The sequence below is a fragment of the Aegilops tauschii genome, chromosome 7 (assembly GCF_002575655.3).
Source record: "Aegilops tauschii subsp. strangulata cultivar AL8/78 chromosome 7, Aet v6.0, whole genome shotgun sequence".
In the NCBI taxonomy this organism is placed as follows: Eukaryota; Viridiplantae; Streptophyta; class Magnoliopsida; order Poales; family Poaceae; genus Aegilops; species Aegilops tauschii.
This window is the reverse complement of record NC_053041.3, coordinates 611785897-611813565: the sequence shown is the minus strand read 5'-3', so window position 1 is coordinate 611813565 and position 27669 is coordinate 611785897. Positions and strand designations below refer to the sequence as shown.

Sequence of the window (27669 nt, the reverse complement as noted above, 5' to 3'; positions counted from 1 at the left end):
ATACTCTAATAACTTCTACGTAAATAGCATGGTAATATATGCACAGTGGACCTGAGAACATACGTAAAAACCGCGGTAATTTTGACCCCAAGGAAAAAAGTTGTTGAAAGCATACCGGTAACTTCCGTGTAAGTAGCGTGGTAATAACCCACCATATACCTTATAACTTACACACAAATAACCAGCTAACTTTTACCCCGAGGGAAAATTTACTAAAAAAATATACCCCTAGTAACTTCTGTGTAAATAACATAGAAATCTACGCACAACAAAGTCAATAACTTAGGTAGAAACACCGCAGTAACTTTTGACCTGGTGAAAAAAGTTGTTGAATAACATACTCTGATAATTTCTGTATAAATAGCATGACAATATAAAACACCACAAGCCTGATAACATACATACAAACATCACGATAACTTTGACCCGAAGAATAAAATATTGTTGAAAAAAATACCCCCGGTTACTTCTGTGTAAACAGCATGGTAATATACGCACCACATACCTCATAGCTTACGCACAAATAACGCGATAACTTTGACCCAAGGTAAAAAAAAGTTGTTGAAGAACATAAGTCCTATTGAAACTAAGAAATATAGGCATGCTTGCCATCCACACCAAAATAGGTAACTTTTATATAAATAACATGATAATTTACACATCACCGAGCTAATAACATAGGTACAAAAAACATAAGAACTTTTACCTAGAAAAAGTTGTTGAAAATATTCCCACATAAGTTGTGTGTAAATAATAACATGGTAATATACACACCTCGAACATGATAGCCAATGCATAAACCCCATGATAACTTTTTACCGAAGAAGAAGTTGTGGAAAACATACCCACGGTAATTTTTGTGTAAATAAAATGCTGATAACTCACCTCGTTTGATCTGACAAAAACATTGTTGAAAACATAACCCCGTAACTTATGTGTAAATAACATGACAATGTACACACCACAGAGGTGGTAACTTATACACAAACACCGCGATAACTTTGACCCCCGGTGGCAAAAATGATTTAAAACATACCCTGTAAATTTCTGGTGCAAAATAGCATGGTAATATACACACCACATGTGTAGTAACTTACTTAGCTCAGCATTTTAACTTTTGACCTAAAGAACTCATCGAAGCATACCAACATGTGATCTAATTTCGAAGATCTTGTGTGGCGATCTTTTAAGTGAAAAAGGATTTCTAATCGAACCGGCGGTTTGACCTACATTTTTTGAAATTTTAAAATAAAAAGAATCTAGGATGGCATCGGCTTTTGTCCTTTAATGCATGCACGGGTTGGAAGAACCATATTTATGTCCCTGTATTTTATGTGTAGACAACATGGTAACTTACAGTATATCATAGCTGTGATAAGTTACATAGCCCACGTGTGATAACTTTTGGCCCCCACAAAAGGCATCAGAAAATATCAACATGAGATTTAGTTTTGAAGATCTTGTCGCGATGAATTTTTATGTGAAAATGAGTTTTCAATTGGACCGACGGCTTGAGATACAAAACATTTTTGAAGTTTTTAAACGAAGAGAATATAGGTTAATATCACTTTTCTTTTTTGCTTTTTCTGCATGCATGAAATTAGTTATTCTAATAAGATCCGCTTGTGCACATAAGAAAGGAGAAAAGGTGAACGCCACGTACATGCATGCATCAGTTCTAATAGTAGTGTTTGGTTTTATTACTAAAATTAGAACGATCGCCAGGTATCAAACCCCATCTATTTTTATGTTCAGTAGCCGTAAAGCTGGTTGGTTCTGTAAAATGAAATCTGAGGGACTCCCCTCTTTTCTAGAAAAAGTTTGACATAAGTAGTCACTTAATGGAAAGGCTTCTAATAGAGTTTGTTTAAAAAATTGTATAATCATTTTCCACATGTGTAGTGATATATCGTACTAATGAATAAAATCAAATAATGGTTTGCATGGAAACGAATAAAATAGCTAAAATAATCCCAAACAAAGTTTCTGCATATGACATTCGGGTACGCGCCCCCTTTCTATAAGTATGTATGTGTACTTAGTAGCAATTAATGTCTCAAAACTAATATACAAACAAATACAAAAAAATACAAGTGTTTTAACGGACATCACAAATCTTACCACCCAGATGCACAGGTCACCCCACTACTCCCTCCGTTCCAAAATAGATGACCCAACTTTGTGCTGAAGTTAGTATAAAGTTGAATCATCTATTTTGGAACGGGGGGAGTAGTTTATATTGCAATGCAACCTCGCTGGTGTGACGAGATTCAACATCTTTATTTAAAGCATGTACAACAAATATCGACGATATCATTGTTTGTATACACAAGAACAATATCTACACATATAACATATAAGCATTAGCACTTGATGGCGTAGGTCATCAAATTCGAACAGGGGTGAATATTCATAGAGTCATATCTAAGTTTCAAAACCACCTCCGCAAGTCGATCTGGCTTTGCGCTCTTCCGACAACACGCGGGCGAAATGGGTCAGTTCCTCCTCGTTAGTGCCCCTCTCTAGGTCGGGCTCATTCTTGCCTGTCTCGATGTTCACCTTGCACACTTGCCTCTTCAGCAACGCCTTGCCGACATCGATGAGCCTTTTGAGGTTCTCCATCGTGGACACGTCGACGGAGGCCGTTTCGCCCGTGAGCTCATCGTCCTGGATCCGGAGGTAGCGCCTGTCGTAGTCGCAGTGTAGCGCCTGGAAGAGCACGGATGCCTGGATATCAACGAGATCGGCGCTGGCTTGGCTGAAGCTGTCGATGATCGGCGTGGTGCCCCCTTTGTAGAGCCACCCGAGAAGGCCCCACTTGCTACACTTGGCAGCGTCGAACTTCTCTTCGACCTTGGCGGTGCCCGTGCCCAACGAAAGGACCATGAACTTGCCGTACTCCGCCGGCTTGACAGGGAAAAAGTGTCGGTTTTTCATTAGGATCTGCTTGCTTACGTGGGTCATGGCCACAAGGGTCTGTGCACATCCATGTAAGTTGGTGAGAAATGTATCAACATCACAGAAGTAAACTGGTATACATCTTAAGCCTAATTTGGGCAGCGTACCGGATTGTTAGCCGCGACGCCTCCGTCAATGAGGTTGAAGGCCCGGGTCTTGCCGTTTTCGTGCTTGGTCTCGAAATGATGGCCGGGGAGGTAGGTCGGCGCGGCAGACGTACTGATGCAGACGTCCGATAGAAGAGCATCCTTGGAGACATCCCTCCTGGCCTGCACGTACAGATTTTGTTTCATGTGTATAGTTAGGTAGGCCGAGTGGATGACATGTCGTTTATACAGATGCACGTGTATCTGTTCTTCTACGTACGTCGTAGGTGGAGAAGATCGTAGGCTGAAGGAGCTTGATGTCGAAAGTGGGGATGACAATGCTCTTGAGTGTCTGACTGACTCGCGTGTCGCCGAGCAGCTCCTTCACGACCGAGTGCAGGTGCTCGCCGTTGTACTTGGGTCCCATCATGCTCTTGAACAAGCCCAGAGGTCCTTTGCTGCACAACAGATTGTGTATAGCTCATAAGTACTCTCGTTATAGCGGGAAATAGCGAGCTACTAAAATCATTTTCAGTTTGGCGTTAGAAGTGCATAGCTTAGCCGAAGGGCAACGAGTTTTTGCTGCTGCTGGATGTGTGTGAGCCTGTGAGGGGTCAGAAACCCACCCCTAATTTCATTGAAAATTGTTGACACGACATTCAGGTTTTTAACGTTATTATGTAATCAGCATAAGCTCAGGTACAGCTCTGGTACCTGAGTTTATGCTGATGACATAGTAATATTGCCCATTCGAGAGTGATTTCGTTGTACGTGTGAGACTGTGAATTATATAGTATATAATCCTCACCAGACGGCAGGGAAGATATTCGGGCAGTGCTCGAGGTAGAACTTGTTGATGTCCTTGGCGGCGAAGAGTGGGCGGCCCTCGGCGTTGGGCGCGGTGAGCATGGCGGCGACCAGGCCTCCGGTGCTCGTCCCGGCGACCACGTCGAAGTAATCTGCGATCCTCTTGTCCGGTCCATCAAACTCCTACGCACCCCAGCAACTCGTTACCCCAACATACAAGTATGATGCTATATGAAAAATTGGATGCATGCAAGAGCAGGCAGGTTGATACTCTGTATGTATGGAAAAGGTTACCTGAAGCTTTTTTTCAAGGAACGCAAGGATGGTGCCGGGGATGATCCCTCGCACGCCGCCGCCGTCGATGCTCAGCACGGTGACCAGCCTCCCGTGGCGCGGCGGCGGGGAGGTGGGCGGCGACGACGAAGCGCGGCCCGGGCTCAGCAGGTTCACGGGCCCGGTGCTCTGCTCCGGCACTTGCATGGCCGGCATATGGGAACACCGCCTGAAGTCCCTACTTGATTAACTAAGACCCGAGATTCACTGGCTCCAGAGAAAGAAGACTCCGTTGGTCTCGCCTGTGCTTCTCGATGTAGCTTTCGATCGATGCGCTCGCGGACACCGTACAGGTCAAGCTGCCCGACCCTCCGCCGGTCGCCGGCCGCCGGGGAAGCATCGTGTGCAAGTGCGTGTGGTTCGAATATTTCGCGGTCCAGTTCCTTTGGACCAGGCACCTGATCCAGCTCCCGGTTTTGTGGTGCTCCTAGCTTTCCAAACATTCTTTTTCGCAAAAAAAAGTTTCTTCAATTTATGTGTTTTTTTGCATGGAATTTATGTGTTTATTTACTCTACGGGACACGTACAAAGAAGTGTACACACTGTTGTTTCCTCGTCGGTACTCGACCCGTAGCTATCGTAGCTGGAAATATCGGACCAGTACGCGCGCGCTGTGCTACTACGGTGAGAAGTTCCTCCTCCAGAATTTCGTTTTTCTTCGAGAATGTAGACCAAATAGTAGTGGTTCAAAGAGTCCTTTTACAGGTCGATATGCACCGTTCATCGGAGCGGATTCGACGGTCCATATCCAATGCAATACGTTAACGTCACGTGTATTATTACAGAGCTCGAGGGGCATTTTTGGAAGAAAAAATATTTCGAACTGATCAGATTTTCCCTCTCAAATATTTCGAGGGTATTCTGGGTACAAATTTCAGGCGTATTTTCGGTTTGATTTTTATCCGGTTCGCTAGGGTTTTACTCCTCGCCGGCAGGATCGAGCCGCGCGTCGCACCCCCTCCCTCCCTCCACCCCAATTCCCTCACGCTCTCACACCCCCTCTTCACCGAAAAACGCGAGAGGAGGCTGACTGCCATCCCCGCGGCGGCCGCCGGCGAAGATTCGGCGCCATCCCACCTCCCAGCCCTCTATGCGGGTGCCTATAGCCACGAGGTGAGTAGCTACCTCTTCCCACTCCCCACCTGGTTGTTTGCGTCCTCTAGCTCACCTCTCCGCCATGGCCGCAACTTGATCTGGCCATGCATCTCCTCGAAGGCAAGGTGGTTGGGCATCTAGATGGATCATGTTCTCACTGCTAGCGGGGTACCGCGGGACTGGATGAAGCCGGCCGGCCTTGACGGCCAGCCAAATTCGTGCGACCTCATCCACATCACGGGAAGATATACGAATGTTTGATTGTTGCATATGTACACTTATACATTTAATCCAAGCTTTATTCTTTCAATTTGGCTGATAGGTGAGACGTTGGATTTGGAGATCAGGAGAGATGCTAATCTGTTAATTTTCGAATGTACTATAAACAATTCATAGCTTATGTTGCTCAATATTTGCGATGCTCGCTTCTTCATGTGCAGTTGCTGGAGTGGGGTCAACAGACTTGTCATGTGCTTTATAATTTTTTTAGATTCACAGGGGATATCCACCATTTGAAGATTAGTGTAAATTCTTATTACGATGTTTTAGCCTTGTTAAAGATGGAGGAATGATCCTCGCAAAAACAAAGTGAAAGAATGGAGCATTGGATTCTTGAAAATGTTGTATTTCATTCTTCCGTGTTTAGTTATGTGCAACATTTGTTAGCTGGACACATTTGACAAGGTGAGTACAAGTAGTAATTTTTCCCTTGTTTTGCAGGGCTATGACACAACATGCTATGTGATCCCCTGAGGCAGGATGGATGTACCATGGCCACCCCGTTGTGGTCCTGAAGGTGCCTACTGACCAGGAGATCCCTTCAATTCAGCGCACACCCCTGCCATGCCACACCATGGTCGTTGCAGCACCGGCAGAGGCCCCCTTTGGTATGTGCTTTACTCTTGTTATCCTATGCTCTCTTTTATTGGCTTTGTGGCCTGCCTACGTGACATTGGTTGTGCCATTTCCTGGGATAGCTGGGATTGAGTGTTGACTCATGTAGTATTTTACCTTTTATTGTGAGGCTATGCTCGCGCTCGTACCTTTCTCTCTCGTATGTCAGAGCACATCTTGTTCAAACTTGTTTGGGCTCAATCTGCCACCTCACTTGCAATTAGCGACCGGAAATTATGAAAATAAACAAATCATAATCCATTATTCTTCTAGGGTTGCTCATGCGCTTGTAAAAAGCAAATATAGATTTCTATGAGCTCCCGTAGAGACCAAATTTATTTCAAGAAAAGTATTGTAACCAATATTATTGAAGTTTTACAACATGAGTCATCCGTAATGGACTAAGAACACGGCTAGGAAACCTTCTCCGGGACTAAAACCCAACCACACCCTACTCTATCGCTTTATAGCCACACTCCACATGTAAGAATGAACCACTGTTGGACTAACTGCTTGCATCATATTCATCTTCAACCGCAGCTGCATCTGATAGACTAGCATGGTACATCTTGAACCTTTTCGTATTTCAATTTGTTGTAGGGTGAATCGACAAGCACAACATGTAGCTCTCTTTTGAATTTGTCGATGTAGGCCTGCATGGGAGGATATGTTACTATCATTCTGTAAGTTTAAAAAATTGACTGAATTTGACAGAATTTTATGTGTTACTCTACATACTTGGTCATATTGCAGCGTCAGTTCTTCTCACGTAAAGAATTCGTTGTTCTTCAGCATGTAGAGTGCACAATGAGAACTGCAACATTTTATTATGTTAGTAGCATTTCACGTATTAACAATGAAAAACAAAAACAAAAGTTAATATTGTTGACTCTCGTGTCATCGACTTTTGGCACGGTACTGGCCGTTGGGTCAAGTTAATGTCTTCCCATGCATTGCTTTGTATTCCATTGATTTGCATCACTGCTCTCAGATGTGCTTCCATCCCACATATCTGTGAGTCCATAGGATGAGAAGTTGCTTACGACTAATACTTATGTACGATGTTAAATCCTTTGTTGTAATTAAAGATGTTAAAATTTTCACGACGTTATTTACTTCTCTGTGTACCATACGGTGGAAAAGTAAATTAAGAACCTGAATCTCCTTCCTTTTGGAGTTTACGACCACAAGGAACATGTGGACGTTTAAAGTGTTTATAGGTAGGAAAACCTGGAATGCACAAATAATTAGATCAACGTGTGTAGTAATAAAAAAATGTGTTCTACGTCGTGGTTATAGTACCAGATCATGTTTTAGGTTGTTGGTGCCCTGTGTTGTTCCAGGAATGCCCGCCAAAGCATCCTCATGGCATACTTCATGCATTACTCTGTTTGTCATGAACTTAATACCTAGAGAGGCAAGCATAGAAGAGCTCTGAAGTGGAGTAATAGTAGCAGATGCAGAATTATTCCGGTCTACTTGTCTCGGACGTGATGCCTATATACATGATCACTGCCTCGAATTAAATCATAACTATGCGCAATTCTGTCATGATCTGCAAGGCGGCACATGAAATCATGCCCATAAGCGACATGGGAAATCCTACGTGATGTCTTTGCGACATCCGTAGGTCACGTGCTGATGAGGGGGGGTAGGCCCTGCAACCGGCGTGCGAAATTACCTCTGTGGCATGCCTGATGCAACCTTTATAATCCTTGGAAAATCATACGATGGTGGAATTCCTCGGGAGCTGGCACGGTGTCATGACACAGCCCATGCATGGTGTGGTAAAAGTCTGGGCGCGTTTCGAATAAGCCTCCACTCAGGCCGCTTGTAAACCGCACCATCTCCGAGCTAGTATATGGGTACCGAGAGGGAACATGTCCGGTTTGTGAAGGAAGTGTTGGTCCTGTTGCTCTGTTGGCCTCGAAACTTCTCGTGCCCTCAAATGAGGCCATCACATGACACATGCTAGGCCCCGCATTTTTCGTAGGCCATTTGCGGAGGGGGGCTTGTCTTTTCCGAGAGTTGCTCTCGGCATTGGTGCCTATTCTGAGCATAGCTCTCAGTAAAGGGTGGAACCTAGATCTAGGGTTTTATACCTTTACCGAGAGCCGCACCAACAGACGCTCGGTATAGGTCTGCGAGACACTTAAACTCTCCCTGCGGTCTCTTTTTTCTCACTTCTCTCTGTCTTCCTGATGAACCACAAGTATAGAGGATCAATCATAGTCCTTTCGATAAGTAAGAGTGTCGAACCCAACCAGGAGCAGAAGGAAATGACAAGCGGTTTTCAGCAAGGTATTTTCTGCAAGCACTGAAATTGTTGGTATCAGATAGTTTGATAGCAAGGTAATTTGTAACGAGCAAATAATAGTAACGATAACAAAGGTGCCGCAAGGTAGCCCAATTCTTTTTGTAGCAAAGGACGGGCCGGAACTTGCTCTTATAGCAAGTAAAACGTTCTTGAGGACACACGAAAATTTCATCTAGCCACTTTCATCATGTTTGTTTGATTCGCGTTCGCTACTTTGATAATTTGATATGTGGGTGGAACAGTGCTTGAGTGTTGTTCTTACTTGAACAAGCCTCTCACTTATAATTAACCCCTCTCACAAGCATCTGTAACTACGAAATAAGAATTAAGATAAATCTAACCATACCATTAAACATATAGATCCAAATCAGCCCCTTACGGAATAGCACATAAACTAGGGTTTAAGCTTATGTCACTCTTAGCAACCCATCTTCTAATAACTACCCCACAATGCAATCCCTTAGGCCCAAAGATGGTGAAGTGTCATGTAGTCAACGTTCACACAACACCACTAAGGGAATCACAACATACACATCATCAAAATATCGAACGAATACCAAATTCACATGATTACTTATGACAAAACTTCTCCCATGTCCTCAAGAACAAAAGCAACTACTCACAAATCATATTCATGTTCAAGATCAGAGGGGTATTGAATAGTATAATGGATCTGAACATATAATCTTCCACCAAGTAAACCAACTAGCATCAACTACAAGATGTAATCAACACTACTAGCAACCCACATGTACCAATCTGAGGTTTTGATACACAGATTGAATACAAGAGATGAACTAGGGTTTGAGATGAGATGGTGCTGGTGAAAATGTTGATGAAGGTTGGTTCTCCCACGATGAGAGGGTTGTTGGTGATGACGATGGCTTCGATTTCCCCCTTCCGGAGGAAAGTTTCCCCGGTGGAATCGCTCCACCGGAGAGCAAAAGCGCTCCTGCCCAAGTTCCGCCTCGAGACAGCGGGTTCCGTCTCGAAAGCTCTCTCCTAATTTTTTTCTAGGGCAAATGGGGTTATATACCAGAAGATGGGCCCTGGAGGCTTGCCAGGATCACCACAAGCTCGGGGGGCGCGCCCCAGGCTTGTGGCAGCCTGGTGGGTCCACTCTGGTATTTTTTCGCCAATAATTTTAATATATTCCAAAATAATTCTTCGTCCATTTTCAGCTCATTTGGAGATGTTCAGAAAAGTTGCCTCCGATATAGCCCTTTCCGGTCCTGAATTCCAGCTGCCGGCAATCTCCCTCTTCATATAATTCTTGCAAAATAAGAGAGAAAAAGCATAAGAATTGTACCATAAAGTGAAATAACAGTCGATAATGCAATAAATAAATATAAACATGAAAACATGATGCAAAATGGATGTATCGCGTCCCACCGGCGCCCCCTCTCACCCCACCCCACCATCGCCCCCCACCCCACACCGGCTGGCGCCCCACCAGCCGGCACCCCCCCCCCCCCCACCCCGCCGGCGCCCCCTCCCTCGTGCTGCCTCTCCCCCTCGGTGAGATTCGTCTCCCCCCTCCCCCGAGCTTGTATTGATGCATGGATTTTTGTATGGATGCATGGTTTTTTGTATGGATGTATGAATGTATATATGTAGTATGAATGCATGGATTTTTTTGTAGTAGTTTTTTTGTAGTTTTTTGTATGAATCAGTAGATGGATGTACGAATGCATAGATGGATGCATAGAAGGATGGATGAATGCATCGATTGATGCATGGACGCATACATGGATGCATGGATTTTGTTGTGTTTTTTTGTTGTAGTTTCTTGTAGTAGTTCTTTTGTGGTAGTTTTTCTTGTATTAGTTTCTTGTAGTTTTTTGTGTAGATGAGAGATGAGAGATGTTTTCAGGAGGAAGAGAAATCGACTTCTGACGATGGCGGTTAATCTGGGCGAGTTCGTCCTGTGATATACCTTTGTCACGCACGATGGACTCACCCAGCTTGACCATCACCGAAAGTCAAAATACCCGTGAGAGAGTTTCCACCGTATATACAACCACCAGAGAGTGTCCATCATATTTGAAAGATGAGAGATGTTACCGACTGTTGTCGTAGGGGGTCGCCCTTCCTCTGCTCCTCGTCTGTGATCATTTTAAAGCAGGAGGAGCAGAGGAAGAGCGACCACCACCGATAGTCGATAAGAGTTGTTCATGGAGGAAGAGAAATCAACTTCTGATGATTGCGGTCGATCAGTGCGAGTTCGTCCTGTTATACCTTGATAACGCAAGATGGGCTCGCCCAGCTCGACCATCACCGGAAGTTGAAATACCCGTGAGAGTGTGTCCATCATATATACAACCACCAGATAGAGTGTCGATCATATTTGACATATGAGAGTTGTTCTTGGAGGAAGAAATCGACTTTTGACGATGACGGTCGATCTGGGCAAGTTCATCCCATGATACCTTGAGTACGCATGACGTGCTTGCCCAACTCAACTATCACCGAAAGTCGAAATATCCATGAGAGTGTCCACCATGATAAACTTGCTTAGAAGTAATCTTTGATGTTAGATTCTTATGTTATTTTTCATTGTGTGATGAAAGGTGTTAGCGCCGATAGATTTTGCGGTTATGGCTTCCTCCGACGACGCAGCTTCCTTTAGGGTCGACTCCGCAGTCGAGGAGAAGAGCGTCGATGACCTCTTGGCTGCGCTCATTGAGAAGAACCCACAACTGATCCTAATTAAGTATTTTGAGGATCTGAAAAAGAAGAATCCGCCAACTAAGGATAGCAAGGCCCCACCACGTAGCGATATGTGCGCTCCTTACAGTCCACCAGTTCGGCTACGCGAGACCTCATTGTACCATGCAGATCGTCGGCATCCGGGTGGCCGACCTGGAAGACGGTCTCGAGTGGCTGCTGCATGTCCACGGCATTGTCGCCGCCAGGGACACCGCGGGTCACCTTCCTCTTCAACCGCACCAGGGATAACTGCCAGGTCCTCACCCAAGAGGCAAGCACCGTGCATCATCTCTCGATGTCTGTTCTTTTATGTTAAAATAATTCCATCGTCCTTAATATCCATCGCCACATCCGTGATCCGCTCGGGCATCCTCTGCAACCGGTGCACGATCGAGATCGCCTACGCGCCGCTGACCCCCTCGGTCAAGGCGACCATCGTCGGTGTCCGGGTAATCGACGGGGTGTGGCCGGAGGGTCTCCTGGGCCGCGTCGTCGCCGGAGTCACCACCGTGAGGGAAGGAGAGTTGCTGCTGCTCAACTCCCAGGACGGGAAGATGCCGATCAACTCTTCGACCGGCGCGACCGACCTCTCAAGGCGCGTCGTGTCGGTGGACCTCAAGGGGGAGGGGAAGCTGGTGGTCTCCGTGGTGGCCTCCTCTCAGACTGGTGGAAAAGAAGAAGATGATGATGGTGGTGCTGATGTCGTTGCGCGAGGCGAGGCCGTCTTGGCGCCGAAGAGGGCCGGCATGAGCAATGCCACCTATGATCTTGGTTTCTGCAAGGTGGAGGTCACTGTTGCCTGGTCCCTTGTTTCGAGCTTGGTGAATGAGCAGCGCGCCGCCGCGAAACTCATAGAGGAAAAGCCATGAATGGATGTTCTTTGTTTCTTTTGGTGCTCCGCCCAAGCAATCATGGGAATGGGGAGGTTTTTCTCTCTGTGTTTAGCCTTGTTTCAGAGCTGCTCTTGTCTGCTTAGTTTCTTCGCTTCTACTTTTCTGAAGTGTTTCTCTGTATAGCCATGCTATTTATTTTTACTTGTCTTTGCTCAGTTGTAAGTAAACCTGTGTTGGCCTACTTTGGGCTGTTACCTGTTGGTACAAGAAGTAAAACCTGAAAGATGCAAGTGTTCCAGCAAAAACATAACACATGCTAGCATGAAGAATTCTGCCTTGTGTTAGAGCAATTTAATCTAACTTTCCCAGGGAGTTAACCAGTGATAAATGTACACACAGTTAATTTGACAAAGCACACGTGTCACGCAAATTCACCCACATATCATTTCAAGTTTTGCGGTACAACATAATATCCTAGCATTGCATTGCAGGCTTCTACTTTCAGACAGTAAGATGAGGCAATACAGATGATAATCATGAACTTGTGAGGAACTGCCAGAGAGATTTGCACTGTCGGTGCAGCGAAGCATGAGACGCGACTCAAATGTCGCAGGTCTAGTTCCCCTCTATCGCCACCATCAAGTATTTGCATTTTCACCGGGCTGCATATCTTGCTCATGGCAATCCTAAAGACTATCACACAGGCTACAAGATACCTACATATGCACTGTCTGCCTCATCATAATCTTCTCTGCATAGGCTTCAGCAGGTCTTTGAGGGTTCCCGGACGCCTGGCGTCCTTGGCCTGCGGCTCCTCCGTGCTGCAGCTGCAGCTGCTCGTGTTGAGGTTTGCGCCGCAGACGAGGCACAGGCCCTTGCAGGTGCTGCTGCAGAAGGCGTCCAGCGTTATCTCCAGGTGGATGATGTCCCGAAGGTTCTTCGAGATGTCGATCTCCTTCTCCCCGGCCGGGAAATGCAGGCGGTCATCCCAGTCTATATCTTCATCGTTCTCGTCCTCGCTGCCAGTTATCGAAGGGAATTTGGTTCTGTCTTCTTCATATATGGTGCCGAGGTCGACCACGTCGGGTTCCTCCACCGGGTCTTCTGTCAGCAGGAGAGAGAAATTCGCGAATACGCCTTCGGCAGCTGGCTCGGCACACCTGCATAAGGAAGCATAATAATTAATAATGGGTTTCAGAACCAACAAAAACACTGCTAAGTTGTACCCTACCCTCAAATCAGCCAAGTCGAAATTCAGGCCATAAATGGAACGCTACTTTTATCAAGAGAAAAACTACGTCGCGGTTCTTTCAAAAAGAGTCAACAACGTCAGAACATAGTATCCCCCCTTAACAGCCAACAATGGATCTAATGACCAAAAACAGCCTTGCTAATAGAACCAAAGTACATCGGTTGCGGTATGAGATACTTATTCAACAAACCTTTCTTGCAATTACTAGAACCAAAGTATCTCCATGTTTCACAATTACTAGAACCTTTCTTTCAGTTATCATCTCTGGCAAATGCATCAGTACATGCCGCCATGCCAGCTCCAACTGAAAGATCAGTACATATGATGCCTTTGAGATAATAAAAAGGAAACAATACTCTACTAGAAACAGAGCAACTTTTCATGCTTGGAGAAATATAGCACATTATATCCATGATGCTGGGGTTCAAGGAGGAATGAAGGAAGACCATGCGATACGATGCGAGTTTACCCATATAGTGAGATTGCACAAACTGCCCTCCCTGAGTCCTAGCATGCAAGATTAAACTTTGTCGAGCTAGCTAGTTGTAAAATGTGGCAGTTTGAAACTCTGTAGGATGTTTGTAGACGGGTAAGCGACATGGTTTCAGAAGTGCGGTGGCCGGGCAGATTAAGCACTCGCGCGCGCCGGTGCGCGGCAGTAACAACGGGGCGGTGCTAGCGATTTGGGCGGCGGATGATTAGTCATTGCTAAGCAGTTAGCACGCAACTAGTGCTATGATGTAGAGTAGGATTCAGAATGGCAGTGTCGAGACTTTCTTTCACTTGGCTCTGAAATTTCTGTCCATGATGCATTGCAGACAGACATACAGCAACAGCAGATAAGATGGGACGAGAAGCAGCGGCAGGAGGAGGTGGGTGCTGGACCGGGGGTGCTCACCGGTAGCAGCCGAGGGTGATGACGGTGCGCAGGATGCCGTCGAGCCGGAGCCGGCCGCGGCGCCGGGCGACGTCGACGGAGACGAGCACGGGCGTCGTCGCGGGCGCGGGCGCGTCCCCGGCGCCGCGGCGCGGCTTGGAGGGGGGCATGATGCCCATGGCGGCGGCGTGCGCGCGGGAGTGCGGGGACGAGAGGTCGGCCAGGCCGAGGCGCTCCAGGGTGGTGGCATACTCGACGTGCTGCGCCGACGCGTCGCGCCGGTACACCACGGCCCCCTCCCACGGCGACGGCCCCTCCTCCTCCCCGTCCCCGTCGGCGAACCCCTCGAAGTCCTCCAGGTCGAGGGTGAGGAAGCCGTCGTCTTCCCCGCCGTCGTCCTCGGGGTCGACGGCGTGGCGGCGGCCACGGGTCCGCAGTCCGGGCGAGGATGTGAGGGGACGGAGCTGGAGGGGGCGGCGACGGAGCGGGGTGGCCGCCGTCGCCGGCGGGGCGCGGCGGGGGTGGAGGAGGGGCGGGCAGTGGCAGCGCACGGCGGCGGCGAGCGGATAATACACCATCTTCTCGTCTTCTTTCTCCCTTTCTTTCTCTAAGGAGTAAGGAGAGATGCTACACTCACGGACATTTTGTACGGAATTTTTTGTTACAGACTGAAGTGTAGCTTTACGGTTGGAGATTAAGGGGAAGGGGAGCCACCGATGGAAATCAGAGGGCAGGGATTGGTGTAGTCGTCTTCCGTGAAAATAAAAATATTCCGTAGGAAGTTTCAGTAAAAGCAAATCCCGTGCGGGTCGGTTTAGATCACGGCGGACATAAAAATTGGCTCAACGTGACGACCCAAACAAACGTGCGTCAGTTTTTTTCGCCCAGCCTGCAGCCCATTTCAAGCCCAAATTTGGGCCGCATTTGCGTCGCCATGGATACAAGCAGACGTGCACGACACTCGCCCCCCCCCCCCCCCCCCCCCCTCCCGCGCGCGGTCGGTGGCACAGCGCCACCATTTTTCCCCCACTTTCCCAAAAAAACCTCCCACCCGCGTGCGCGCCATGGACGACGACATGCCCACCCTCGACGACGCCGCCGGCCTCACCTCCCTCGCCTCCGCTAGACCCATCTCCGGCAAAGGAGGCAAGGCCCGTGCCCCCCGCAAGGCAGCGGCGCGGCCAAGAAGAAGCCTCCGCTGACGGACGAGCAGCGCATCGTCCAGTCGGCCAAGAGGAAGGGCCGCCGACACGCGCAGGAAGCCAAGATCAACGCCGTGGCCGCGTTCACCCTCGCCGCCACCGCAAAGCAAGAGGCCGCCGCTGCGAAGACCAGCCAACTCGTCCGCGAGGCCACGAGGCAGGCCCTGCTGATGCTAGGGTTAAACCCTAGCTAGCACCGGCTCGTCGCCCCTTCATCCCCCACTTACAAACTCGCCGCGCATGTCGACCAAGCCGTAGGCACACGGCTACTCCCCCCACCACGCCGCAGCCTCCCGTTTGTCCAACTCTTCGAGCTCCTAAGAGGACGGAGCTGGAGCAGGTGGTGGAGGGGGCGGCGACGGGGCAGGATGGCCACCGTCGCCGGCAGAGCGCTGGGGGGAGGAGATGGGCGAGCAGTGGCAGCGTACGGCGGCACCGACGCCAAGAGGATAATACACCATCCTCTTCTTGGAGTGAGCCAAGCAAAGCTTTGCCTTTCTTTCCAAGCTGACACTACTATAGTACTACTTCACTAAAAGAAGATATTTTTAAGAGTTTCTTCCATCACTTAATCGAGGCATAGAAACTGTTTCTGACAGTATTTTTCTAAAAAAAAATTGACAGTAACAAGGCAAATGATCTTTTTTAAGAGAATTTGTTACGAAAAAGAACCGTGAATATATGGGAATTGTATCTTGTTCTCTAGAACTGCCAAAGATATGATAAACTTGGAAGCGCCACTAAATCTAGGAGTGACAATGACACAAAAATCACAAGACCATTCTGTCAAAACTGATGCAAGTAAGTAACTGTCTGAAGCTACACAGCACAGGTCAGGTGCAATGCCAGTTTGTTGCTCCTCCACAAGTTGAACAACACAGCCTACACGTATGTATTCTCAGAAGAAGACGGCTTTTGCGGATAACAGCTGGCTAGTTTACAAACAAAGCGCAAATGAGATGCACATTTCAATCCGGTCATGGATTCATCTTGTGGAATGCTACGGGAAGACGATGCATCACGACAACGCGGCTATGATTTCCTTGGTCCGCCCTTGCGCCTTCTCCTTCTCTTCCGGCCCATCCAGGTCCCCGATGTTGTCGTGGTACTCCTGCATCACATCCGAATCAGGCATCAACAAGCTGATTAATAAACTGTCGAAAACATTGCCTACTTGAAGAATGCAGACAGCCTCCCTATTGTTCAAGGCAGAAAACCGGCGAACGACCATTCACGCTAGATCCCATCAGAAACTACTCAACAACATATGATTTATTCGAGGAAGGAATGACATGCCTGAAGTATCTCCTTGACATCATCCTTTGTCAGCTTGTTCTGTCTCAGGAGCAACTCTATTCTTGTTCTCATCTGTGTGTTCCTGAAAATTAATGACAGGGAGCAAAAGATGAACACCGCAGTTCATTTTAATCTCATTCATGGCTCTCTGTACAACAGAGCAGTAAAGGGGGGGAAGAAAGACTGAATGAAGCCTTGCTTACCCGGAGTGCCAGATATGCCCAAGAATAAGCGCCACTAGCTGAAACATACAAACAAATGTTTCAGAAGCTTGGTGGAGTGAACAAGAATCAACCGAATATAGGCTGGAAAATATCATCAGATGCAGCACTGCCATGCCACTGCGGTAATACCTGAAGCGTGTAAAGCCCAGCTTCAAGTTTCCGGTTGTACCGCTCATCATCGTCCATCTGAGAGATAAGAGCATGCAATTTAGCAATAAATTATCTGTTTGGATTTGACATGGAGGTCACAAGACAGAAAGGGCACCTCTAAATCATCTAAATCGAGGCTTTCGAACCTTTCGGTCTCAGCTTTCACTCTGTCTGAATACCTGCATGGCGCAAAGAGATCATACTAGCAATTAATAACGAGGAAATGACAGCAGTTCCCTTGGCTCTCTTGAAACTAGATTTACCGTATGTATAGCTCCATCAGACGGTCTATCTTTTCGCATTCGTTCTCAACAAATTTGCCTAGTAACCTGATCCTTCGTGAACCTTTCGTGATACCACCTAACAGAAGAGGGTAACAATCAAACATGAGCTGTAAAGTCCTTGTACAAAAATAAAAAGATGATGATTGCATGAATTAAAATGCTGAACTATTTGTCCTTGTTACTGCAGCACCAACAACCTATTTGCATGGCAAACAAGGATTCGCAAATTTATCAGGATCTATGCTTATTTGTGGGTCTGAGGAAGTAGGTGCACTCAAACAAGTAGCTTTCAGTGCCAGTTTATTCAGCACCACTGGAACTTAGGGCACATCTAACCAAGTTTTCGATGTACTTTATTTAGCCAAATCACACACTGATAATGAGATGGATTATATGGGGACAAAGGTGGAATGGTGGCAGGCTACTAGGGTTTCTCAACAACTGACAGATACTTCAACAAGTTTGATTAGTTCATTAAGTAAGAAACAAGGCATTTGTTCATATTGTTAATTTTCCTATGCCAAATTCACTTTTAGTTTGCTGTTTCTGGTTGTGGTATGAGGCCTGGTTTTCTGTCTCTTCAGTTTTCAATCTGTTTAGGTTATGCCCTGTTTCCTGTGGAACTCTGACACCTTGTAAATATTATGTAAACTACGTTTTCTCTGTAATATATTTCAATTCAGTGGCCTGGGAAACCATGAACTACAGGCTTTGGCATGGTGTTGTGAAAACTGAAATGACAGTAAACAGCATGGCAAAACATCGAATCTTCAAGTGCAACCATAATATTCAGAAGTACTGTCAGAATGTAGATTTGAAATTTGCACGCTAGAGTTAAATCAGTAATGTAATTAAAGCAATTTTTCTAATCAGATAAAAGTGACTGGAGAAGATAAGCCATCATGTTCACGGCATACTCGAACTTCTAGTAGGGAAATAGTTTAAGAGAAACTCTGTAGATAACTGGTGGTTCATAAGCTGATTTGTAGAAATATAAGTATATTTGTCGATCCTCTGCTGCAGGTTCATATACATACAATCCAGAACAGCAGTGTATAACGGACATTGGAACAGACTTGCCTGCTTACCAAACAATGAAGCAACTAGTGAAATGATGCGTTCTTCTAGCTCCTCCTGATAGCTCTCATTTTTGTTTTTCTTGTTCACAGGAATCTGAAAACCCATATTTCAGAAGCAATTAACATGCTTACAAATATATCAGAAAACAGTCTCAAGTTAAAATTGCGAATGGAGCGTGTTTTGTAATTAAGGCCAGCTTGAGACAATTAAACTCCTGACTCGCCAGCTCGCTTATCAGTCAATTTTCAGATCTACCTTTTTTCTCTAATTCCATTACAGTTCTATTTTTCGATAGAACATTATGTATGTTACTGCGCCAGATATATACAACAAAAGGGACAAAACATGAAGCAACATAACAACCAGCCATTGTCACAAAATTGAGCAGAATAATTATTAACAGTCTTTAGGTTTACTAACTCAACAGCTTACACAATTATGATACAAGCTTGATTGAAAATTCTAGCGCCAGATATCAATACATAAACATTTCATCTATTTTCAGCTTTATTTACATTGGCTGTAAATTTATAATAGACCTAGCAGCAGTCCATGAACATATGCAATTCCAGGGAATGGTGATGAATTACTGAATTAAGTTGTACTAGTCGAATATCTGTAATCATTGAAGATAGAAAAAAGGAACAAGGCAAGGAGCAGTTGTTTATCACTGAAAAGGAGCTGTTCTGTAATATAGGCCAGTTTCAAACAAAGAAGCTCCTGACTCGCAGCTTATCAGTCAATTTTCTTATCTGCTCTTTTCTCTAATTCAGTTACTTGTATTTTCCAAAGAATCCGTTATGTATGTTACTGTGGCAGATGTATATAGAAACAAACGGAACAGCATGAGGCAACATAACAACCAGCCTTATCAGAAATTGAGCAGAACTAATATTTACATGTTTTACGTTTATTAAATCAATATAGCGTATACAATTATGATACAAGCTTGTTTGAAAATTCTAGCATCAGTTAATCAATACATGAATATTCATCCATTTTCAGCTTTATATTGGCTACACAAACTATAATATGAACCTAGCGGCAATCGATGAACATATGAGATTCCAGGGGATGGTGGTGAATTACTGAATTAAGGTGTACCTACTACTCAAACATCTGAAATCACATAATATATGAACTAAAATAAGAAGGAATGGAGCAGCTGTCTATCACTTGCCTTACCCATGAACGCCGCAAAAGCAGTCTTGAGCCCGAGCACGTCGACAAAGCGCTCGCAGGCAGGCGGGAACCTGGTCATGGCGAAATCCAGCGTCCTGATGGCGGAGCTGTAGGCGGACTTCTTCTGCTTCATGATAATGATCATGAGCTCGACCCCCTCGGCCTTGACGAACCGCTCCTTGTTCCCGAGCGGCATGAGCACGCAGCAGAGGCAGTCGAAGAGGTTCTCAAGCATCTCCTCCTCGTCGGTGGTCCTGGGGTCCCTGGACTTGTACATGGCGACGGCCTGCAGCAGGCCGTCGACGCCGTTCATCTGGCCAAGCCGCTTCTGGTTGGCGGGGCTGTTCTGCAGCAGGATGGCGAGGATCTCGGAGGCGTACTGCTTGTTGGCCTCGAAGTCGCGGGCCTTGACGCGGGCCAGCAGCCACCGGAGCACCTTGGTGCGATCGCAGACGAGGTCGGCGAGGTGCGGGCGGAGGTCGATGAGGTTCTCGAGGACGGCCAGGGAGTGGTGCACCGCCTCGGCCTCGTCGGGGTCCGCCTCAGAGAGCCGCGAGAGGTTGTGCACGAGCAGGTCGAGCGCGTTGGCGTCGACGAGCGCGTCAGCGAGGGCCTGCACCCCGGCGAGGTCCGAGGGGTCGTCGGAGTCGGTGAGGTCGGCAAGAAGGGAGGCGGCCGCGGCGGCCAGGTCGGCGTTGTCGTGGGTGAGGAGCGAGGAGAGGGAGGAGGCGAGGCCGAGCGGGACCAGGTCGGGGAAGAGCTCCGGCGCGCCGGCAAGGAGGCGGAGCCGGTCCGTCTCGGCGTGGAGAGCGAGCTCGGAGTCGGCGAACCGGGCCGGGTCGTCCGGGTGCTTCATGCGGGCCTCGAGGTTGTCGCGGAGGCGGCGCTCGAAGCCCAGCAGCAGCCGCTTCGCCGCCCGCAGGTCGAGCACGTCGAGCCCGTCGGTCGCCGCCTGCTCCTCCTCCTGCTCCGCCCGCTTCCGCTTCTGCGCGGCGGCGGCGGCGGCGTCCATGGCGGCGGAACCCTAACCCTAGGCCGATCCGGCTCGGGTGGCTCGAGGAGGAAGAAGATGGGTTCGAAAAATCGGGAGTGCTTCAGTGACAGTGGGCTGGATTTTGGCCTCTTGGGGCGTTTGGATCTGCTTGTAGATTCGTGCTGATTGTTTTCTTTTTAATCGTCAAATTTGATTTTGATGCTCTTAGGCATCTCCAAGGCGACCCGTAAATCTCCCACAACCGTCTGAACTGCACTGTCCGGACCGTGGAAGCCATCCAACACGGTCCTGTATCGGTCCGTGGAATCGGACGTGTTTTCTCCCACAAACCGGAGACAAACGTGGGGGAGGTTTTCGGGAATCCGGACCGCTACTTCGCCCGCCCTGGCCCACCTAAAACTCCTCCCCTCCCGCGCGCGCTTCCCGCCCCGCTCCAGTTGCCCGCATTCATGCCGATGTAGCCTGTAGAGCGTGCCGCTCCACATTGAAGGCGGCTCAAGCGGACGCGACCTCTCACTGTCGTCCGCCATTGAAGCGGCGCGTCGGCCGAGGGCAATCGATAAAGATTATCATGCATGGTTATGCTTGTGGCAATCGATAACATTATTGTTCTTCATATGCTTATCCTGCATGGTTATGCTTGTGGCAATCGATAAAATTATTATTCTTCATATGCTTATCCTGCATGGTTAGGCTTGTGACAATGGATAAAGATTCAATGGAGCATTTCTTCACCCAAATATGCTTCTTGGGCGAGCCACCTGCAGTTAGTCCCAATATACCGAGCGAAAACCTAACCATTCTGTTGTTTGAAAATTTTGTAGTTTGAGTCATCTGACTCATCAGAAACAACAGGGATGGCACAATCATAACCGGACAGTCATGCTGGTTCGAGTTGTTTGTCGCAAAAACCCAGCTTGTATGATGATATTGCTCGGGAGTCTAGTACGTTACAACAACGTTGAGTTTCCTTTCAAAACCCAAGCCTTCCTTCCTGGGGTTTTTGTGTAGTATAGACTTCTTTAGTACATCACACAACGTTTGATGCCCCTTAAGGCTCTTTAGCATGCCAGTCTTGAGCAAGTTCCTTAACCTGAAATTTTCATCAGAGATAGCAACAATTTCCTTGGAAGAGGGATTAGTGATACCATTCGTAGTAGTTGCAATGTTCTCGATGATAAAAGTAGAAGTTTCAAGAGTGGAGCAGCATTGCTACGCTCCAAGCATTTTATGCAAGGGGGCACAAAATCATCAGGACATTTTTCAGATTGCTCAGCGAAGAGAGAATCATTTTCTTTTGCAAGAATGTTATAAGACTCTTTTAGCGACTCGAGTTCTTGATTCCTGTTAAGGAGTTCATCTGACAAACTCTCGAGTCCACTGCAAGAGAATTACATCGATTGGGAAGATCATCAACAGTTGAAGAGAGAGCTTCATGCTCTTCGGTCAACTCTTGATTTTTCTTCATCTCTTCGACCAGTAATACTTCAGATTTCCATAGACTTTTCTCAAGTTTTTTAAGTTCATCTCGCTGGGATTTGGCAGTCTTAACAAGATTAGCATACACAATATTATCAGAGGAGAATTCATTTCCAAGCCTCCGGTGTTTGGATGATACCTGTTCCTTTGAGGATTTTGCTATGAGGCAGAAAGGTGAGGGTTCGTCATCACTTGATGCATCATCATCAGTATCCGTCTCAGAATGATATTCGGAGGGTTCAATAGCTATGAATGCATTTGCTCCATCCAGACCTCTATAGAACCTCCCAGTATCTGATTCTGACTGTGATGATTCATCCTCGGAGTCCATTGTCATTCCAGCATAAGTACTAGCCAGTTGTGACATTCTCTTCATGTCAGCTTCAATGGTTCCTCTTGCACGGGTGTTAGTGACTGGTCTCCTATAAGATGAAGAGGACGATTCTTCTTTCTTCAGGATCTTAGTGTGACGGTTCATGTCGGCTTGGTTTTCGGCTCATATTCCAGTTCAGATAGTTGGCTATAAAGTGACCAAACTGCTTGCACTTGTAACACTTCATTTCCTTTGGAGGCAATCTTCTTGAGGACCTAGATGATTCATCTTCATCAACATTTGATAGATGTAGATTTTTCTTTCAGTGGTTATTCACTCTTTCCGTGAGCATTTCAAGTTCCTTTGTGATTGGGTGTTGATTCTCGACATCTTCTTCTTCATCTTGAGAGCTACTGCAGTGAGAAAGTATTTCTCCTTCACTTACAGAAGAAGTGTCTGGTTGACCATTTTCAAGCTCCAACTTTTCTTCATGAATTGTTAACATATTCATGATCTCAACATAGTGAAGCTCTTTGAAGTATGGTTTTTGCTTTATTTCAGCAGCGATTGAATCAAACAATACATCAAGATCGCTGAGTAGCTTCTTAACTACATCTCTATAAGTGATATCAGTAACTCCTCTTTGATGGAGCCTTTCGACAAGGTTTGTCAACTGATCTGTGAGTTCCATGGCACTTTCCTTTCGAAGACTTCTGAAGTTGGCAAACATGGCAAAAGCATACCGGTGTGAGATTCTGTTCGGAGGATTATTCCTTCATGGACATTTTTTATGGCATCCCAGAGTTGCTTAGCAGTTTCAATGTCTCTGAACCAAATGAACATTCCACTAGATATGTTGTCGCATATGATATCTTTCGCCTATGCATTTAGACGAATATTAGCTTCGTGTTCTGGAATGAGTGTTTCTAGATGTTTAATTGTATATCCATTCTCCACAATTTCCCATAGTTCAATACTGATAGCTTGAAGTTCAATTCTCATCCTTCCTTGACACTAGACATAGTCATTTTCATCGAAGATAGGAACCCTTTCAGAGTGCAAGGATCTACCTACATACGACATACTCAAAACTCCAAGGTTGTTAGACCTTTAAAACACAGAGACAGGGAGTACCTGCTCTGATACCAATTGTTGGGACTGAGAGTATATCAATCAGAGGGGGGGGGGTGAATGGGAGATTCAAATGTTTGTATGAATGCTTTGCATCGAGCCCAAACACAGCAACAGAAATAACTTGATAGATACGAAACTTAAGCAGATATTCTACTGAGGAACAAATCTTTCGATATAGGAAGCAATAATAGTTCGAGCATAGTAGACTAAGGGCTTGACTATCATGATGGTAACGCAACAAAGAGTTGCAACAACATTAATGGATACTATATGCGATCAGCGAGGTAAATGCTGGCAGAGGTGAATACACTGAGATACTGCATGAAAGATAATAAAGATATGAAGCAGTTCACAAGCGAAAGATAAATGCCCAATGAGTAAACGGATACACAATCATCACAGAGCACGAAAGATAATCCCTTAAAGAAATACAAAGTAAGTAGAATGAACTAGTGGTGCTCGATGGTGACACATGAATTTGGTAGACTGATTTGTCCTTTTGCCAAAGGACTACGTCTGGTTGGAGGGACTTGTGATTGAACACAGGAGAAAACCTCTCTCTCATATTCTCCTTCAACTGGGAGCTGATCAGACTCCAGTTGATTTCACTCGTGGTAGATGCTTTATCGACGATCTCCAAACCTTCGACAGACTCAACCATAATTACTCTTGGTTGCTGAAGATCTTGCTTGATGAAGACAACAACTCTTCAATACTCGAGCCGACACCTATCCGTCTAGAGAGTTCACAACTCTCAAGAGTAATAGATACAAGAACCCTAACTCAGAAGTACTATGATGCTCAACCACTTTTTAAGTTCCGGTTCTTGGGTTTCTCTCAGTGAATTTTAAACTCAAATCTCTTGGAGAGGGGATGCTCCATCATTCTTCTTAGAAATCTTAAGCGGACCAGCCCACGAACAATGTTGGAGCGGGGTGGCTATTTATAGTCGCAGCCTTCCCTGATGGGAAATGACCAGAATGGACATGTGGGCTAGCCAATGGCCGAATGACACGAGTCCAATGGTCGGAAAATTTGGGCACAACGGTAACATTTCTTTGTAGAGAAAGAAATGTTAACTCCCCAGTCCGAAAGATATCTCCTGCTGCACCGAAGAACTACGTCTTCTGATGACAGATAATCATTTAGAGCATAAAGAGATTTCTCTCAGTCTTTCATAGTTTGGGCTAAGCATCACATCAGATCTAAGCTTCGAGAACCTATATCCCTCTTAATAGTATGGAGGTCATGTGACTCAAGAAAGAGAAGAAGAAGAAGAACGAAATGAATGCTACGTCTTCACTTCGCCTTCGACCTTCTCACACGCAGTTAATTTTCTTCGGACGAACACCGAACCAATTTCTTAATGTCAGCAATAAATTTCAAGCGGTCAACTTCTTCACATCAATCTTTTCTCCTACAAGGCTTCGAAAGATATAACCCAATTGTCTCTGTATCTCAGATATTCTTCGGTGAAGTTTCTCGAACTTGACACCAAAGATGGTCCTCTCTTCAATTATGTATGGACTATTTCTCTCTGTATGCACTAGCAAACAAATCAGTCCACACCTGTTTCTGCCAACAATCTCCAAAACACAAGAGGGCAAATATTGCACCAACACATACTATTCTTTAGCACTTTGCAACGACATAACTTATACCAAGAAGTAACATACTAGCTCTAAAAATAGGGTGTGCAATCGATAATTTTGTATTTAGTGTTCAAGTGTAATAAGGTGAACAAACCATGCATCAAAGTGCATGTATTACTTACGCTAACCGAATATGGTTAGCGATTCTTAGCTGGTTTTGCTAAAGTAGAGGGAAGGACGATGACTTGGATTAGGTCGGGTCCCCCTGATGTGATATAGTTGGCTCTACTAGATTGTAAGGACATTCCTATTAGTAATAGAAGGTTTTTCACATGCAAAAAGGAGTGTTTTTACTCTGAAGTTTGAAAAAAATGTGATGTCTAAATAATTACAACCTCTGTTTCAAAATAATTGAACTTCTACTTTTGTCCTAAGTCAAACTTGTTTATGTTTGACCAAATTTATAGAAAACATAGTAAGATATACTAAATTAAATATACATAGTATGAAGGATATTGATATATTTTCTACAAATTCAATCAAATTTGAACAAGTTTGACTTAGGAAAAACATATAACTTAAATTATTTTGACACGACAGAAGTATTTTGTTAAAGATGCTCTAGCTAACTAGAGTACTAATTTAGTTAGAGGTTTGTTTATTGGAACGAACAATAATGATACGGCTGGAAGATCGTCTGTATATATCTCTGAGACATCCTGTTTAGAGCTTCAAGCGCTGGACGGCCAACTAGCGCACATGTGTGCCTCCCGCGCGGGCTGGCCCAACTACACGAGCACCTTGCTCGTTCGCTCGTTCTCACCTTTCGCTCACATGGTTAACCAGTTGACTTAAAAAAATAGAAACACCGCTCAAAAAAATAGAAGCAATATATAAATTTGGGGATTTTTTGAAAAAGTTAAGGTATTTGAAAAAATAAATATAAATTCTGAAAAAGTTCATAAAATTGATCTTTGTGTGAATTTGAAAAAAAGTTCATAAAATTTAAAAAACCCACAAATATTAAAAGGTTTCATAAAATTTGAAATGGTCCACAAAATTTAAATCTTGAGAATTTGAGAATTGTTTTGCTATTTTTAAAAAGATCAAAAATTAAAGCATGTTCATGAAATTAAAAAAAGTTTATAAATTTTTAAATGATGTGCAAACTTCAAAAGTTCATATATTTGAAAAAACACATGAATTTATATAAAAAATTCAACACTTTTTTGATAAAAATTAAAAAATAAATCGTAAGAAAAACAAAAAGAAGAACGGAACGTGAAAATAAAAACTAAAACCGATCTAAAAGCCTGTGAAAAAAGGCATGTAGCCTGTTTGGTAACCACTCGGGCAGGGAAATGGAAGTTTGCCCAACGGTGTTTATGAAGGGATTATGGATGGGAAGTATATGATGGGAATTAGCATGGGATAATACTCTGCTCGCGAAGTAATATGGTACCGTGGGAAGAAATCGTTGGGAATTGGCTTCCTTAACTCTCATTTTCCTTTCCCACTTAAACTCTCATTCGCTCTAATGAAACAGTGAACTTTTAATCTCTTCACCCTACAACTCTCATTTGCCATCTCTAATTCACGAACTAAACACACTGAAAAATCCACTAATTCCCACGAACCAAACATGCTGGAAATCCCAGCCTAGAAATGGATGATAACCTTATAAGGTTCCAACCGGTGAAGAGAAGATAACGAGCCGGTGGACCACGTAGACTAGTGAACTAGTGGGGGTATTCGTCCCATACGGTTTGCACTCTATTTGATGCCTATGATTCATCGGAGACCTCCTATAGGACGCATTCTACGTCATGTAAGAACCTGACTTAGAGGGGGGCATACAAACTGGGCCGGCCCACAGACGCAAGGTGGAAAAATAATGAAAGAGAAAGGAAGCCGGCGAGATTCGAACCTGCGACTGCCCCCTCATGTGTGTGACCTACTAGCCAACTTGTCTGTCGAAGTCAACTGAACAAAGTACAACGCAATGCTAAAACACCTAAATATGGACGCAAAATTTAACACTTGAAATACAAATCACGATTAGATTTTCAAAAACTGGAGCAAAAAATTGAACTCGCGACCAATTTCAACAAAACGCGATGAAATTTTGAAAAATTCTGAATAGTTTTTAGTTTTCAACAATATATGACGCATGTGATTTCTTTTTTCAAAATACTGAACATTTTAGGAAAAATACATTTTTCTAATTTAGAAAAACAAAATTTAAATCTAGAACAAATTTTGAAAATGGGGATTTTTTTAAAAACCCTATCTACTTTTGAATTTAGAGAACAAAATTTTGAAAGTGAGAACAAAATTTTTCTGAAACATTGAGTATTTTCTAATTTAGAGAAAAAAATCGAAATGAAATCGAGAAAAAAAATTGAACATGGGAACAAAAAAAAATCCTGAACACTTTTTGAATTTACAGAACAAAAAATTAAAATCAAGGACAATTTGTAAAATACTAAGCAAATTTGAAAATGTGAACAGTTTTTAATAAAATGAAAAAATGGAATCATTTTTGAAAATTTGAATACTAAACGTTCTTGAGTTTTAG

General features: G+C 45.1%; 3 protein-coding genes across 3 annotated transcripts; all 3 read right to left on the bottom strand.

The window, feature by feature from the left end:
• Window positions 1-2261: 2261 nt before the first annotated feature.
• LOC109786643 (patatin-like protein 2) lies at window positions 2262-4653 on the bottom strand. Its single transcript, XM_020345220.4, has 5 exons — window positions 4146-4653; window positions 3853-4034; window positions 3325-3502; window positions 3066-3227; window positions 2262-2976 (listed from the first exon to the last, which is right to left on the bottom strand). Exons 1-5 carry the CDS (start codon window positions 4338-4340, stop codon window positions 2425-2427), a joined length of 1269 nt encoding a protein of 422 aa, XP_020200809.1. The 5' UTR covers window positions 4341-4653; the 3' UTR covers window positions 2262-2424.
• A 7798-nt stretch (window positions 4654-12451) lies between these two features.
• On the bottom strand, window positions 12452-14822 carry LOC109786645 (large ribosomal RNA subunit accumulation protein YCED homolog 1, chloroplastic). The gene is made up of 2 exons (XM_020345223.4): window positions 14183-14822; window positions 12452-13192 (listed from the first exon to the last, which is right to left on the bottom strand). The coding sequence occupies exons 1-2, from the start codon at window positions 14737-14739 to the stop codon at window positions 12772-12774; spliced, it is 978 nt and encodes a 325-aa protein (XP_020200812.1). The 5' UTR covers window positions 14740-14822; the 3' UTR covers window positions 12452-12771.
• Window positions 14823-16144: 1322 nt separating this feature from the next.
• On the bottom strand, window positions 16145-20714 carry LOC109786641 (uncharacterized). Its single transcript, XM_020345219.4, has 8 exons — window positions 19578-20714; window positions 18406-18490; window positions 17297-17393; window positions 17149-17212; window positions 17013-17069; window positions 16863-16900; window positions 16660-16741; window positions 16145-16474 (listed from the first exon to the last, which is right to left on the bottom strand). Exons 1-8 carry the CDS (start codon window positions 20589-20591, stop codon window positions 16382-16384), a joined length of 1530 nt encoding a protein of 509 aa, XP_020200808.1. The 5' UTR covers window positions 20592-20714; the 3' UTR covers window positions 16145-16381.
• Window positions 20715-27669: the final 6955 nt, after the last annotated feature.

Coding starts and splice junctions, on each gene's coding strand:
- LOC109786643 (XM_020345220.4), bottom strand. CDS start 4,340: ATGCCGGCCATGCAAGTGCCGGAGCAGAGCACCGGGCCCGTGAACCTG. Junction 3,503..3,852: donor AATATCTTCCCTGCCGTCTG/GTGAGGATTATA, acceptor TCTGTTGTGCAG/CAAAGGACCTCTGGGCTTGT. Junction 3,228..3,324: donor CGATCTTCTCCACCTACGAC/GTACGTAGAAGA, acceptor CTGTACGTGCAG/GCCAGGAGGGATGTCTCCAA.
- LOC109786645 (XM_020345223.4), bottom strand. CDS start 14,739: ATGGTGTATTATCCGCTCGCCGCCGCCGTGCGCTGCCACTGCCCGCCC. Junction 13,193..14,182: donor ATCACCCTCGGCTGCTACCG/GTGAGCACCCCC, acceptor TTCCTTATGCAG/GTGTGCCGAGCCAGCTGCCG.
- LOC109786641 (XM_020345219.4), bottom strand. CDS start 20,591: ATGGACGCCGCCGCCGCCGCCGCGCAGAAGCGGAAGCGGGCGGAGCAG. Junction 17,070..17,148: donor TCGATTTAGATGATTTAGAG/GTGCCCTTTCTG, acceptor CTTATCTCTCAG/ATGGACGATGATGAGCGGTA. Junction 16,475..16,659: donor ATGTCAAGGAGATACTTCAG/GCATGTCATTCC, acceptor GATGTGATGCAG/GAGTACCACGACAACATCGG.